The 16505-nt window shown below is 43.4% G+C and overlaps 2 protein-coding genes across 2 annotated transcripts in view; both read left to right on the forward strand.

Annotated features, from left to right (window-relative positions):
• spon1b (spondin 1b) overlaps nucleotides 1-15571 on the forward strand; it is a 78154-nt gene extending 62583 nt beyond the window's left edge. Inside the window, exons 9-16 of the mRNA XM_019261408.2 lie at nucleotides 2420-2560; nucleotides 2770-2845; nucleotides 6114-6296; nucleotides 11609-11779; nucleotides 13424-13591; nucleotides 13673-13831; nucleotides 14321-14584; nucleotides 14666-15571. Of these exons, the coding sequence (XP_019116953.1) occupies nucleotides 2420-2560; nucleotides 2770-2845; nucleotides 6114-6296; nucleotides 11609-11779; nucleotides 13424-13591; nucleotides 13673-13831; nucleotides 14321-14584; nucleotides 14666-14838 (1335 nt within the window). The 3' untranslated portion in view covers nucleotides 14839-15571. The remainder of the gene's footprint in view (nucleotides 1-2419; nucleotides 2561-2769; nucleotides 2846-6113; nucleotides 6297-11608; nucleotides 11780-13423; nucleotides 13592-13672; nucleotides 13832-14320; nucleotides 14585-14665) is intronic.
• Nucleotides 1-16505, forward strand: part of herc56.1 (HECT and RLD domain containing E3 ubiquitin protein ligase 56.1) — an 820440-nt gene that overhangs the window by 413557 nt on the left and 390378 nt on the right. The window lies entirely within an intron of this gene.

Raw genomic sequence — 16505 nt, forward strand, 5'->3', positions numbered from 1 at the left:
TTGGCCACACTTTGCCGTAAAGGTTAAATACTTCCAAAAGTGCCACTGAGGATGTGCTGAGTACGGTACCACACTGTTTAAAGGTCCCTAATGTAGCCTGATTGTTGCAGATAAAGCTGTTGACCTGGTGAAAGCTGAATTTTTCATTTGTATTAATAACATTGCATATTATTATAAGCTTCGTTGCTCGGCAGCTTAATTGCAGCATTTATTTGAAACCTTCACAGCACAGCACACTTGACTTCTACTACGCGTCTGTTCCCGTGACAGAGTCCTCGTTGGTTTTTCTCCGTTCACCTACCTCAGAGTGAAAGACGCTCATCCATATTCACCCACTGTTTGAAGACTAAAGACTTTTATTTATAGTTTACTACCTCATGAATAAGCAACGAGCATATCCTGCTGAGAGGAGGCGGTGAACGCCTTTCAGAAACTTCAGTAACACAGAACCAGAACTCTTTTTAAATCAGCTGCTGCTACTGTTTAAATGCAGAGGCAGTCTCGTCTGCTCTGGGCCTGTTTTAAGACTTTTATCGGTATCTTCTATTGGTCTTCTGACCTACAGTGGTACTCGCTTTGTTTGTGTTTTGTCAAGTAAGTTATTGAATGTGCAATCATTGCCCCCAATGATATTTACAGTGAGCGTAATCAACAGTGAAGAACTGGCATTTTCTAATATTACGGTAATATTAAATGCCAATCCATAACAGTAAAAGACAGTAAGATATGCCATGAAATATGATATTTTAAAGTGTTTTAGAGACTGTTAATTACACAGTAAAACACTGTAATATTGAATTGGATATTTTGTGGTTTTTCAGTTTTCTCACTGTAATTTCCACAGACTTTCCACAGATTTCTTCACAGTGCACAGACCTCGAGTGAGATAAACGTGTGCTGTGCTGTATGAATCGATGTAACTCTGCACTGCTCAGATATCGACATTTCTTTGGTCCTGGAGGGTTTTTTTAAAACTTCAGTTCCCAGGCAGATAATATATGCCTCTCACTCTGGAAAGCACAGAGTGTATCTCTATGTAGGTATACCATCAGATAACGCATCCCACTGTACAGCAGGCATCGAATCACTGCCACCTACAGACAGAGACTAGGAAGTACATGTCTTTGTTGAGCTTCCTTCTGTTTGTCTGATGTTAGTTTTTAATTGTGTCCTACATGTGATGGATGTCTCCCGTTTGGTTTGGACTTTTTAAACCAAAAAGTCAGACAGGAAACTTTTAGTGTACTCACTAACCCAGAAGATCATCAGCTTCCTCTGTAGATGTCTTCCCTTTGTCTTTGCCGGTGCTCCTGAATACATTCAACAACAACGTTCAGTTAACCTGCAAGAACAAAGAGAATGATTCATGTGTGATGTGTGTCCAACGATACACGGACACGCAAGATACCACACATGCACGGAAACAATGAATCTCTCGTTAAAATGGAGATAAATGATGTATGGTGAGATCAAACGGAGAAAAGACAGAGAGAGAGAGAACAGATGGCTTATGGGAAAAGCAGGCGACTCTTTCAAACACCTACCTGCCTCACCGTTTTCGGTCAGAATGGAGAATAAAAATCAATGCAGCTATTCTAATGTTAATTTTATGTCATTCATTCGCTCGACTCTTCCTTCCCTCCAGAGAAACCGCGTTGTTCTCTTTTTAAAAGCCGGTTTCACAGACATTATGAGCTGCGATTGGATTAGTATTCTTGTGCCTCGAATAATTCCCATGCCCTAAATTTGGGCTATTTAACTTTAAATACTCGAACCGTTCCTCAGCGGAAAGACTCAGACTTTCTTCCCTCAGGCGTGTTTCATACTCGATATACAAGAGCAGATGTTTTCCTCTAGGACGCCATCCATTCCAGCGCACAGCATGTAATTTGTGCAATGCTAATGTGGGAGGGTGGGAATAGTTACCCTTCAAATCGTGACCTGATCTTCACCTGTAGCATCTTATTTGCACACGTCCATTTCCCCCGCTGATTGCTAAAGAGCCATCAGAGCTAATTCACCTTTAGAGTCACATTGCAAACTCAAACACATCTGCCTACAGGGAGAAGACGGTGAAGACTGAAAGGTCCTTGTAGTGCTAAAAACTTTACTGTTGTAGTATTCAGCACGGCGTGTGTGGCTTCGGTCCGCACAGTGTCTTATTTTGTTCAGAAATGTTGTATCTTTCAAGCAAGGCGGGCTTAAACTGTTATATATGTTACCTGTGCCGCCTGTAAACACAGTGTTGGCATTTTAAACCAGCTGCTAACTTCAGTCTGTCGACTGATACTCAAGAAAAGCGGCTTCATAGAGCTTGTACGAACTGTACGTCGTTAAAAAACAAAACAACGAGCTGAAAGACACTAATCTGTTGATAATAGCAGTGTGTATATCTAATTTGTTTCCATACCTCTTCCAGTCACCAAACAAGCCCACCATTCCTCAGGAGAAGATCCGACCCTTGACCAGTTTGGACCATCCCCAGAGCCCCTTCTACGACCCTGAGGGAGGGGCGATTACTCCCGTAGCCAAGCTGGTGGTGGAGCGCATCGCTAGAAAGGTTCAGTGACGTACAATGTTGGGTCTGTGTAGGAAATATTACAAAGAGTGCAGTCTATACCTGCTCTGTAGTGTCATGAGATATCTTCTGTTATGATTTGGCACTAGGTAAAAGAATCTTTGGAGACATTTTTAAAAGTGTGTGTTAGTGCGTGACCCTGTTTTCCCTTGTGTGTGTGTGTGTGTGTGTGTGTGTGTGTGTGTGTGCAGGGAGAGCAGTGCAACGTGGTCCCAGACACCATAGATGACATCGTAGCTGATATTGGACAAGAGGAGAAGGAAGAAGGTACAGTAAACACACACACACACACACACACACACACACACACACACAAGAGATGAGCTTAAAGCAGTGTTTCTCAAACTTCCCAAACAGCGAACCACCTCGGAATATATTCAGCTTTCCGAGTACCACGAGTATAAAACACAGAAGGTCGACCCTGTTCAGATATGACGGTTCACACTTGGGTGGAAAAGAGGTACACACTTCTCACTGCAGAGTTTCTGAAACATTCATGATCTCACATTTTAGTTTATAACTACAGTCGTCCCTCGCTATATCGCGGTTCACTTTTCGCGGACTCGCTGTTTCGCGGATTTTTTTAGTGTAATTTTGCATGCTTTTTTTTTACAGCGTACAGTATGTACGCGCATTGTGTTCTGCATCCTGATTAACTAAGGGAGTACTGTACAAAATGCGTGTAGAAAGGTGTATAAAAGTGTGTGGTTAGGGGTTTTACAGCCTTAAAACATGTAGAATAATTGTAAAACTTGATGTTTCTAATGGATCCATCTAAACCGGAGAGTGTATCGAGACTGAGACAAGACGGTTTATTATGAAGCTGTGGCGGGACACAGTAGACATTATTAGGTGATTAATGGAAAACACTTGTGATATCTGAGCAGTTGTGGTCATGAAATAAATCCAGTCAAGTCAAAACAGTTGGTAATTGTGATCTTGAACGGTCTTGAACTGATATCCAGAGTTCTCTTTGTCCGAGACGGAGGCAAGACGAAGTAAACGAGCTCATGAAGAGTTTAACTGATTACTGATGATATTACAATCTCACTTTAACTCGACTTACAGCCTGCACAGGATCTGTGGGGCTTCACTGTCTTATGATGCTCAAGGACACACACATAGCTCATTACAGGCACAACTGGTCTGAGCGGAGTCTCAGATGGGCTCGGGTCAGATAGTCAGAACACACATCTGGCAGGACTTCGTCTCCACCCCGCTGTGAGGAAGTGGGCTCCCCACTGCTGCAGAGCAGCACAACTACGCCCGGAGCACGTCCTGTCTTCATCCAACACACTTTATATTCTGCGATGCATCACAGATCCTGTCACTCTGGACAACGATGTTTCAGCCGCACTGCACACAGAAACAAATAAAAGTTCCCTCCTCGCTGTAGTTCTCTCTTTCTGTCTCGCTTGCTCTCAATATTTGGATTTTTACAAAGAAATACCTTTTTGTAAACAGCTGTCCAGTTCATGATTTTTATAAACATATCGAGGACACTTCTCTATCGAATGTCCTCAAAGGTTTTTGTTAAACTAAAGCGTGATTTTAGGAAACCGAAAGCACTTCAAGACATCAAGACTTTGGGAAATATGTTGGAATTTACTTGACTTGAAGATTAAAGTCACTTGAGCTACAGCCGGGAGCAATGAGCTTATTTCAGTTTCATATTTTACTGTACAGTGGTCCTTCGTTTATCGCGGGGGATACGTTCTAACAATACGTCCCGCAATAGACGAAATCCGCGAAGTAATCAGATTTATTTTTTACAATTATTCTACATGTTTTAAGTCGGTAAAACCCCCTAACCACACACTTTTATACACTTTTCTCAGACAGGCATTAACATTCTCTCAGATTTCTCTCTTATTTAAACTCTCAAAGTTTAAACTTTCGCACATTTAACAAAAATAAGTACAATACTGTATTAGTAAATGAAACCAAAGATCAAAACCTGTTTTCAAGGCCAAACATTTTTAACAAATTTAATTTTAATGCTCATTCTGCGAGATTTGACACATAAGAAATTATTAGCAGTAACTAACGCGTTTCACAGTTCCTCTGACTGCAAACATACAGCACAGAGTCACACTGCTAGCGATTGAACATTTATGTAAATTCGTAGCATCTGAATATATTTAGTATAAAATGATGTTGAGGGATCGGAGTTGTGACCTGATAGTTGTTGTGGAGAAATTGCTGAAGTCAAAGGTCAAAGGTCAGGAGTTCAGAAAGTGTTCAGGAGCCTCTGATGTCTTATGCTGTATTATTTATTGACGCTTGGCCAAGGAGAATTAGAGACACTCTCAAAGTTCATCAGAAGTGCCTGAGTCGGTCTCACATTCTGCCCAACTCATCCTGGTGGATCGACTTTAAACCCCAAGATAACACCACAAATACTACACGCCCAGAATGAGTCACAGAGAATGTCTTTACCCATGGAGGTGTTATTGTCAGCATGTTCTAGTCTGGAGACACAGATGTCTGTTTACGCAGATTGGACCGTCAACAACAAGCTATCTATTATGTCTATGAAGGCAGCAACAGGTCTCTGTGACCCTGGACGCCACAGTGTTGAGCGCCAAGTCAAAGCCAAACAATTAATACTGCTGAGGACCTCAAGGTCCCCACGTGACCACTATTCCATAATAGTTACGGATAAGTTGTTCTTTACCTCCTTGTTAACCTGCACAGAGGCTAAACAGGACAAACCAGTGCATGCTGGTGTTTGTGTTGTATACGGGTGCTTATTTTTAAGTGGCCTCGGGTAGGGTGGAGGATTTTGCCCGCGCAGCAGAATTCTTAACAAGGATCTCCCGTTGCCTAATAAATGTCCTCCTCGCTCCGTCATAGACCATTTGCTTCTTTCCCCTCCTGTCCTCTCGTTCCTCGCTCTCTCGCCTTGTTCTCCATGCGAGATGACACCACGGAGGCGAGGATCCACTTCAGCCGGTCCCCTCGGTCCGACCTGAGCTCCGCTGCCTTCACGCACACATCACCTCAGCCCGTCCTCTTACCTTCCTCTCTGCATCTCCGGCTTCTTTGTCCTCCCTCTGTCATTACACGTTATCCCAGAGAATTGGACGCACTCAGGTTTGTCCCCGAGGTCTGACGGTATATTCTCTCTAGCCTCTCCTCTCATTTTCTCTGCTTCTCTGAACCCCCATGGGAGCATTATTAATTGAAGACAGTGCCCCTGCTACGTCTTGTAGCTCTGCTACCGCTGATAATTGGACAAGACATTCACAACTCGCACTCTCTTCTCTTTTCTCCCCAACTCTTATCCCTCGTCCCTCCACTCTGCGGCCTCTCGTGGACCGGGTGGTACCTGCTGTAATCACCTCTGGATACAACATTAAATAATCAGTGTCAGCCCATTCCCTCCTCGTGCAGCCCTCCCCTTCACTGTGAATCGAAAAACGACATTTTGTAAAAGCAAATTTAACTGGTTTAACGATGATTTTGTGATCCCAGTCAATCGAAAATATTAATAATAATACCTCTTCCGCTGTGTGTGTGTGTCTCTCTTCAGATGACACGCCGGAGACGTGTATCTACTCCGGCTGGTCTCCGTGGTCGGCGTGTAGCAGCGCTACATGTGAAAAAGGTCGCAGGATGAGGCAGAGGATGCTGAAGGCCCAGCTGGACCTCAGCGTGCCGTGTCCACATACTCAAGATTTCCAACCCTGCATGGGGCCGGGATGCAGTTTGGAGGGTAAACACACAAACACACACCCATCCTTGTTTATGTCACGTTGTAGGGACACAAAATGTGGACGTACATTGTGGGAACCATCCTTTCTGAAGGTTCTACAGCACTCCACTGTAGTTTTTCTGCAGTAAGTGGTGAGCTGCACTTGTACTGGGCGCAGGTTCATTAACAGAATCACATAAATATAAATAATGGAGGATGCTGGAAGAGAACAAGCATTCTCAGCCAGTTTTCCTTCAATAAATAACATTTATTTGGTGGTGGGGAAACACTTCCAGTAACACAGCCAAAGTGGGAAGAGAAGATCATTCTTTATTCCCCTCATTAGACTGAATGTAACTGCTCTTTAATTCCCTCTGAAGGGGCCAACAGAGGAAGACTTATGTCTCACAAAAGAGCATTAACGCTCGTGAAAACCTGGAGCGTGTCATTTGTTACAAGCAGATTTGAAGTATTAGTTCAGCGGCTACCAAAGTGAATTAGCAGCTTTCAGCAGCTGCAGAAATAATGCAAAAAAAAATACAATTTGGTCCAGACTGAATTATCATGACAACTTTTGAATGGTTTGCCAATGAAATGTGGTCCAGACATTTTCCCAACAGCCTGAGTTGTATTTTGTGTCTTTATTGCTAAATAGCAGTTGTTGACATGCTCATACATATAACACAACAACTGTGGCATTGTAAACATTATCTCCAGCTTGCAAAATGTCTTTCTTTCTTCATGCTGATGTTAGAATTTTAGCTCAAAGCACCAATGCGTCTAAGTAAAGCTTCACAGAGCCGCGAGCATGCATGGCTGTAAACTCTAATGGGAATAATTAGGATATGTGGCCCCTCAAACTGTAATGCAAATTAGGTTTAGGACTCATATTTTAATTTGTTTCTGTTTGGAGGCACAAAATATGAGTGGAGAGAAGGGAAAGTAATGTGGACTGACCACTGCAGCCGAGGAAACTATCTCTGAAATGTGACGTCTTTGTAAAGTGGCTATAAAATTGGCAGCCAGTTTTATTGGACTCACAAAGAGGGCGAGAGAGTAACGGCGGGTCCGAACAGTGATTGAGAGCCACAGACACAAAGATAGAGGGAGAGGAGAAATGGCGAGACGTAGTTCAGACAGTGACGACGCTTCAAGGAGAGCAGTAAAGAAGGCTGCAGCAATGAAGTTACCTCCAGTGAAGTTTAGCAGCCACGATTAAACCGTTCTGTTTCTGGACAGCAGCTCACAGTAAATCCTGTTCAGCATGATATGATTAAAGCAGCCAGCGAGCTTTAAAAGTTTTACCAAAAAAATCTCACATTGATTTTTCATAACTCGTTCAATCACTGAGCTTTTTGCTGAGCTGACAACATTAGGCTCTTTAACTAATATATCCAGGGCTCGGAGCCAAAGGGGCGTGAGGGGGAGCCAAAACAAATTCCAGCTTGCTGTTGCCATGTACTGAACACAATATTTGATCTTTCTGTGTTATCAGACTGAGCATAGCTTTAAAAACAATATTTACTGAACATTTTATATAGATACATCTTTTTGGAACAAACATCACCCACTAGACTAAAGTAAACCGGACAGGACGCAACCTCACAAAACCCACTTTTACCGTCACTGCTTTCAGTTTTCTTTCATCTACATTCATCATTACAGTTTCCCTTTGGCTCCAAGCCCTCTCGATACGTCACACATAGACTATATAAAACATGGATGTAGTATCTGTGACGACAACAAAAATAAATGCATGTGTAACAGCACCTATAACTTTAAGCCTTAATATAATTTGAACAGGTGATTTCTGTAGAAATGTTTTCAAAGAGCAGTTTTAAAATCTGTGATGGAGGGCAGTGAACAGATGTGAGGGGGAGTGCAGCGTACCTGACCTCCAAAGAGTCAGAAAATAAATGCATAAACCAGGCATCAGATGAATGATCAATAAAAACAAACACTGCCTTTCTCTCGCTGTGATCCTTTCAGAGTTGAGGTGTTTGTGTCCCGATCAATGAACCCTCAAAATAACGAGCAGATTAAAGCTCGGCTGTTTGGATGACTGGAAGATGGAATCTCGTGGCGAAAACACAAAAAGCCGCCACCTCGTTTATATTTCACGGCCTAGTGGGATTATTTTATCCAGAAATTTAATTGCGCAGCCACTAGCACGACACTTGGAGTTACTGCTGTGAAGGTAAAAACAGAAGGAAGCCGGCAGCAGCTCTGTGATTATGAAGAGAGTCCGGAGACTTTGGAAGCAGATGCTGGCTGTAAAAGACAGTGAAGCTCACACACATCTGAAGTTGTTACATCAGGAGGATATGCCACAAAATACAGCAAATCCTTAATTACACAGTGTAAACATTAGTGATTGGATACCCTAATTACTTCACTGAAACATGACAGATTATGTGGATCAGCTGTAGCTGCAGAGCGTCCTCCTTCATCCAGGACGCTTAAACCAGGATTTGATCGTATTTATCTTTGACTCAAAGAAACCAACGCGCCATGCTTTGATTCTTATGTTAAAGATAATGGAGGCAGCAGGAGGGTTGTGTATGTTCAGGAACCTCATTAAGCTGTGGAAACAAAGCAGGGAGATTCACGGTTCAGCATAAATCCGAGTAATCAAAGCTGACGACAGATGCGTTTTAAGCAAATTAGCGTCGACTTTTTTTTATGATTCCTCTCTTGTTGTTGTCGAAGGAGAAACTTTTCTTTCTGGTTCGCGTCAAAGTTGACAGCTTGATGCTTTTTTTTTTTTTTTTTAACCGCTGAGAGAAACAGCCTCCTGCGAGCCCGCAACAAAAACACGAGCGAGCAACCAGGAGGATTTTTTGCTTTGGTACAATTTCCAGTGAAGTTGTCAGTTTGGAACAAATGTTGAGAGGCAGAACAGTCAGCGTCTGTCTTCTCCCTCCTCACCCCGGCATGTCTACCAGTCATCAGAGGATTGAAGCTCAGGCTGTTCAAGGCTGAAGGAGCTTCACACACACACACACACACACACTTCACTGCTTCCTCTATTGATTATCAGACAGCAGCACAGATAGCTTTTTGTTCCCGAGCACCTCTCCTTTGTTTTCATTTAGCGCTCCGTTAACATGCGGTGGGAGATTGATAATTGCGGGGTTCATGGTAGGGCAAGAACAGGGGCCGACACTCGGGGATGATTAATATTCCTGGGGAAACACTTTGGCTCTCCGGAGGCCTCATCCGAGCCGGAGATACCTGTTTCTTTTATTAATGATTCACTTAGTTCCGCTTTATTAGGCCACAGGCGGTAAGCAATGCTGCGCTCGGTTTGTTGGAAGGCAGAGAGTGTAAGAGAGTCAAGTGTGAGTCAAAGAAACAACCTGTGCCGAGTTGCTCAAAGTTCATCTATAATTTAGAGATAAAACCTTATTTTCAAGGTCTGCTCGTGCCTCGACAGGCTTTCTTTTCCTTACTGTTAATATACTATCAGCACCAGGACTACGCCGCCGGAGAAAGGACAGTTAGACACATACAGTGAGTGAAGAATAGGGAGATCTTGAAGCGCCATGCTGCCTAATAGTGATGAAATACACCAGAGTGGAGCCTTGTTAAGCCTGAGAAGCTGCAGTTCACTTCTCGGCTGATACGAGCCGGGGTCATACACATTGACTCTCCCTCCCTCAGGCCCGTGCTGTGAATAGGACTGTCCCTCAGGCAGCTTGCCTTATTAAAAGAGACTCGAAGCTGCAGAAGAGCTCCTTAAAAATTGGCACCTTCAACTTCGAGATGACGGAAGAAATCCGAGCAGCTTTAGTGTGGTGTGCAGGGAGTCCTGCAGCTGGGAGGATCAAGTGTTCCTCTCAGTCATCCCGAAGATCGCAAAGGTTCATGGTTTCACCCCAGGTTTGAGCAAAGTGGTTCAAGATTACTGTCCTGTGGAAGTTGAACCTCAACACTACCTGTCTATGGAGTTCTTTATCATGTTTTCACATGATGTCCACAAAAAGCTCACCAAATTTTCAGCAATGTTCATTCTGCAAGAAGCAAAATCTCAAAAACTTCATGAACAATGACAAATATCTTAAATCTTCACCACATGGCTGAAATACTTCTGAAATACAACCGTTGAAATGTGTTTTACATTAGATTATCAGCCACGGGCCACAAGTATCTTGGCACATTGCCTCTTAAAATACAGTCAACATCATAAATGTTTAATTTTAATAAATGTTATACAGCTATACAACTGCACCTCCAAGGTGTCCCCCAGGGTTCAGTTCTTGGTCCTCTCCTGTTCATCCACTACATGCTCCTTTTTGGTAACATCAGCATAATCTCTACTACCACTTCTACGCCGATGACGTCCAGCTCTACATTGCCACTAAATCCATCATAACTCATTTAACTCTGCAATCAAAGCATGGATGCAAGACAACGTCCTAAAACTAAGCTGTGATAAATCAGACAATGATCACCATTTGTTTAAAACCCCTCACCACTCTGCATCACGATTGATCGATGACTCCACACTGTCTCCAAACTCTCCTTTGAACACCACGTCAACCAAATCACCAGAACTGCCTTTTTCCACTGTCTCCACCCATCACTGAAACATTGATCCATGCCCTCATCACATCCAGATAGGACTACCTCAGCAGCATTTTATATGGCACATCATCCCAAGTACTAAATCAAACTCCACTGGCTCATTTTCCTACAACTGATCCAATTCAAAGACCTTCTTCTAACTCACCAGACCCCCTTCTACCTCAAAGACCTGCTCCACCACCACCCTCCTTCTCCATGTCCACCTCCCTTCTGGAACTCTCTTCCTAAACAAACACTGCACCAACCTGTCTGCATTCGAAACACGACTCGAAGCTCATTATGTAATGAGGCCACGCTGTCTTCTGGGGGTAGACTTTACTTAAAGTGCTACATAATCATTATCTAACATGCAAACACAAAGATGAAAGTACAATTTCCAAACACAAACAGCTGATCTTTTACTGTGCATTCTTTCCATGTCTTTTAAATCTAAAACTACACGTAGAAAATGTTATTTGTTGGAACTAAGAATGCTCTTTAAACATCGCTGCAGCAAAGAACTTGTTATACCAGTATCTTTTTACTTTCATAGTATTTTGGTGACCGGTCTTTAATTTCATTGGAGCTCGTAACACTGGAATAAGTAGAGCCTTGTGGACACAGAACCTTCTACAGTGGCAGACCATATTATTTAACACAGCAGTGGACCTACTTACAGTGTGTACTGGTTGCAATGAGAAATGGTAACAAGGCAACTGCACCTGCGAGTTATGATGTACATATACAGAACCTTTTGTTGTTGACAGAACCATCCACATGCATGATGTCTGAGTGGATCAGCTGGTCGGCCTGCAGCGTGTCCTGCGGGATGGGGATGAGGTCCAGAGAGCGCTACGTCAAACAGTATCCCGAGGACGGCTCGCTCTGCCAGCTAAACACCGAAGAGACGGAGAAGTGTGTCGTCAACGATGAATGCTGTGAGTCTTTTCTATGACGTGTGCCAGCGTCATTTTTTCTCCATGATGTAGCCAGATCAGCAGTGTTTCCTTTGAGTCAGCTGTTCTTCACATTTTAGCCTTTAGGTTTGTGGCCATCTGTGCCAAAAAATATACAGTCTTGAACCACGTTTAAACTGTTTATTGATTCACAAAGTGAATGTGCAGTCCAGCCTGGGTGTCCAGAGTGGCGCAGGATGTGGTTGGTGGCTGGAGTTCGAAAGTGTAGGTGCAGAGAGGGATGAATTCACAGTTAGTTCAACAAACTGGCAGACGGTTGAGATTGAGAGTTTGATGCCGCATAGGTAAACTGGTTGTGAGGTAATCAGGTCGGTGAGTGGGAAGCGGAGTCCAGGCCCAGAGACTCACAAACACAGATGGTATGGTCGAATAGTCAAAAAAATGACCTCCTATGTCCTTTCCTAAACACTTCTCTTTGACCTCTAGGGAAAATATCACAAAGTCAAGGAAAGATGTGAAGGAGAACTCATGAGGACTTAGGAAAGAACTTCTGTAGTGACGATCCAAACTCCAAACTCGACTTGATGCGTTTAATAAAAACAAGAATCCCAGTTTCAGTGGCTTCCATTTATTGAAAAGCTGCATGAATACTGATACCTACATTTCTTGATTTCTATGGTATGCAGTGTCATTTCTTGTCTTGTATGGTGTAAGGTAACAATCGTATGATTTCTTCACCTACAAACCCAGAACTTACCTTAAATTCTCAACACCTGATGCTCTGCTGTGAGTAGTGACACACAAAAACAAAGCTCCCCCTAGTGGTTAGATCCTACAACAACTGGGGAGCTTAGAGAATCCGACTGCACTTACAGCAGGGACGGCATCACCTCCTTTCCTTCCATAAAGGATGGTCTGATGTATCCTCTGCTGAAGGAGATAAGGAAGGAAGCTCCTTTCCTTAACAATGAGAGAATTCAAACAGCTCTTATCATGGCTGCTATGTTCACGTATACTGCGTGTACAGCTCATTTAACTCGTACATAGTATTTCCCTGTATTCTGACTTCAGTGGTGGAAATTAATTACTTACTAAAGTACTATTTCAAGGTACTTTTCGATTGATGTTACCCTGACAGAAGCAAATACTGAACCTGTTACTTCCATTGTTAGAGAACCCAACATCTTATAACGTTGTTAATATTTATTCAAATACTGTGAGCATGTTGAAACACATTATATAGACAGAATACTGTAGCAGTGTGAACAGGCATAATGAGTACTTCTACTTTGGGGACTTTTAAGGTTTGTGGGAATATATTTTAAAATCAAACATCTCCACTTTTACTCTAATAAAGGAACTATGTAGTTCTTCCACCACTGCTCACTATTTATATACCATCATGTACTAACACAGAGAACCTGAGGCGACAAAGTGCTTCACAGGAAGAGGCGATAGTTAAACTTTTAGTTAGATTTAAAGGAAAATACGCGAAAATGTGAATTCAGTGTGTGCAGTAATAACACGACAGTATCTACAAGACCTGGACGTCTCACAGAGACTGTTACCATGTTTTCAAGTGACATTTCAATCATCAGTATCTCTTCAAATATACTAAAAACACTAAATGTTTGTGTGTTTTTTGGTATCGTGTCCTTCCCACAGCACCCAGCAGCTGCGTGGTGACTGAGTGGGCTGAGTGGGACCCCTGCAGTGTCACCTGTGGGTTGGGTATGAGAAGACGTGAGCGCATGGTGAAGATGCCTCCCATCGACGGGTCGATGTGCAAGACCGAGGTGGCCGAGGTGGAGAAATGCATGATGCCAGACTGCCGTGAGTTATCGAAGGCTATGTTACATGTTTAACGAGAGAGAGACGCTGTGCGTGAGTTTGAATCCGAGTGCTCGTGTGCAGATACCATCCCCTGCATGCTGTCGCCGTGGTCGGACTGGAGCGAGTGCAGCGTGACGTGCGGGCGCGGTGTACGGACGCGTCAGAGGATGCTGAAGTCGGATCCTGCAGAGTGCAACGAGGAGCTGGAGCAGACGGAGAAGTGCATGCTGCCCGAGTGCCGTAAGTGTCACGGTCTGCTCCGGTACAGACAGAGTCTGTTCGAGCCTCATCTTGCTTGATGGTACCACATGTTCACGAACTGTTCAACTTCATCCACAGTACAGAGTCATCGAGCAGGAATGTGTGCTTGCTTTTCCTGCCCAGCATTGTTTTGCTGGACGGACCGGCACAGATCGATTACAGTTTGGCGTGCAGTTTGAGGACGATCACAACATTTGATTAATCGTCTCGATGATCAATGTTCTGACTGATCACTGTTGGATTTCTGGTGGGTCAACAGTTTTTAAGTTTGAGCGGTTGATTTCCCACACGGCCTCAGTCAGAAGCTCAACTGTAGAGAGTTTGTTTTAATGTTACTGGAGGAGGATTCTACATGTTGACCTCGAGACAATGCGTCTTCCATCTGCAGCTCCATATTTGTCTTTTGTCTTCCTCCCCGTCACTGGTTCTTTGTCTGACTTGTCCTCCTCCTTCCGTTCTTCCTCCCAGCCGTCGACTGCATGGTCTCCGAGTGGTCCGAGTGGTCAGAGTGCAACAAGTCCTGCGGTAAAGGACACACCATCCGAACCCGTATGATCAAACTGGAGCCGCAGTTCGGGGGCGGGGCTTGTCCCGAGACCATCCAGAGGAAGACGTGCAAGATCAGGAAGTGTCGAAATAAAAAGGAGTCGAGAGGAGCTGGTGGTGTTGGAGGAGGAAAGAGAAGGAGACGAGGTAAACAGGGCAGAGATGCAGCGGTCGAGGAGCAGCCAGGTTGGTGGGAATAATCTGTCGTACTGCAGCATGAGATCAGAGTTGAGTCGCCGCTGTCTTGATTGTGGTTTGTTCCGGCAGGTTGCAGGATGCAGCCGTGGACTGTCTGGTCGGACTGTTCCAAACCGTGTGGAGGGGGGATCCAGGAACGTTTCATGACGCTGAAGAAAAAACCTAAATCTAACGTGCCCACTGCGACGGGCAGCTGTAAGGACCGGAAGGAGATCCGTGCCTGTAACGTTCATTCCTGCTAGGTGGCACTACTGAGTACTTAAATACACGAGTTGTGAAAAATCTGGGTTTATTTGACAAAGATGATGATCGGGGATGAAACTTTTGTGTACAGGAAGGCGAGGTGAGGGTGAGATGATGGGAGGACGGGGGGAGGAAGGTGACGATGATGATGATGATGATGTGCAGTTTAGTGAAGCCATTGTAGGCATGTAGTTAACAGGGCTGACTTTTACTTTAGACCACAATGGAAGTATTAGAGAGTTTTGTCTGTGTCCTGCAAAAAAATAAGAATAATAATCTTTTCAGGAGTTTTAGAAAAGATTAAAACATGCAACAATTGTTTGTATAATTTCAGCAGTCGTGGCCTCTGGGATGTGACGTAGTTTCAGGACCCTGATATTTCCTGGGAATTCTGAAAACAAACGTAGTCAACTTTCTCGGTACGGTCCAGTCCTGGTTCTTGTTTTTTAATAATGAGATATAATATAAAATATAACCATCCGTAAAATCCAATGAAATTAAAAATATAAAAGAAAATAACGTGTGCTAACAGGCATTGTTTCAACCCTTTAATCGGTCTTCTTTGGGCCTAGGCGCACTACGAAAAACAAATAAGTTGCCAGCCACTGTCAGAATGGGGTTACGGGTTGCGGGCACAAAACCGTAGGAGCTTCATGTGATGCATTACACTAGTCATGATTACAGTGAAAACACTTGTCGTTTGTTTGTTCGGAGCCTGTCTGGTGACATTTGTGGAAAAAAATGTTTTCATTATTGCGTAGCCGTGAATTAAAAACGTGTGGGGACGAGGTCCTGTTCCGTGACCGCAATTTGCTTAATGCGCAGGAACGAGATGATTCAAGGTCCTGATTAATGGGATATACGTCCAGTTTTGGAGTAGTTATTCAAATCGTGCAGTGAATACAGATCATTACACTTTTATATTCAAGATTATGATCCTATAACTCAACTGTTAGCACTAATAGTTAAGTTTTCTAACTACTAGTAGTTCACTAACTAATTAGGACGCCTATCGCGGGGCAGAGAGGTCTGCAGTTGAAATAAGATGGCGTTGGTTCTTTGGTCACCAGGGTTAAAGTATATTCATTTTTCATTATCAACAGTATACAAATGTTTTTTATCTCAACTGTTTACTGTTCCAGGATGGATTCAAATAAAACAAGAAACTGTCCATGTTTGCAAGCGTCTGAAGGTGACGATACAGCTGCCATTTAGTCAACCAACAGTCACGCAGTCATTCCCAAGTCGTGGCCTCGGAATAGGATCTCGTTCCTACGCGTGATTAAGTTGCGGCTACGTAATATTTCTTTTTCACACAAATGTCGCCAGACGGGGTCCGTACGTTTGCCAAGTTAGCACAAACAGATGCAAATATGAATCAAACATAACAAGGCACAATATCAAATCAAATCAAATCAGATTTTATTTGTACAGCCCACAGTCACAAAGTACATTTGCCACTGTGACGACGATGACAATGATCGCACTTCAGGATGAGATCTTACTTCTTGTTTATCGAGCACATGATCTAAAGAACGATGGAAAAAGATTCCCAGGAAGTAATAACTGAATAAAAATCACGGACAAACCGAAGATGTTGGATTTTTTTGCAGGACGTAGACGCTCATACACGAAGTCTCTAAAGACTTATGGATGTACTGTATAT

Source organism: Larimichthys crocea, chromosome XX, assembly GCF_000972845.2.
Source record: "Larimichthys crocea isolate SSNF chromosome XX, L_crocea_2.0, whole genome shotgun sequence".
NCBI lineage: Eukaryota > Metazoa > Chordata > Actinopteri > Sciaenidae > Larimichthys > Larimichthys crocea.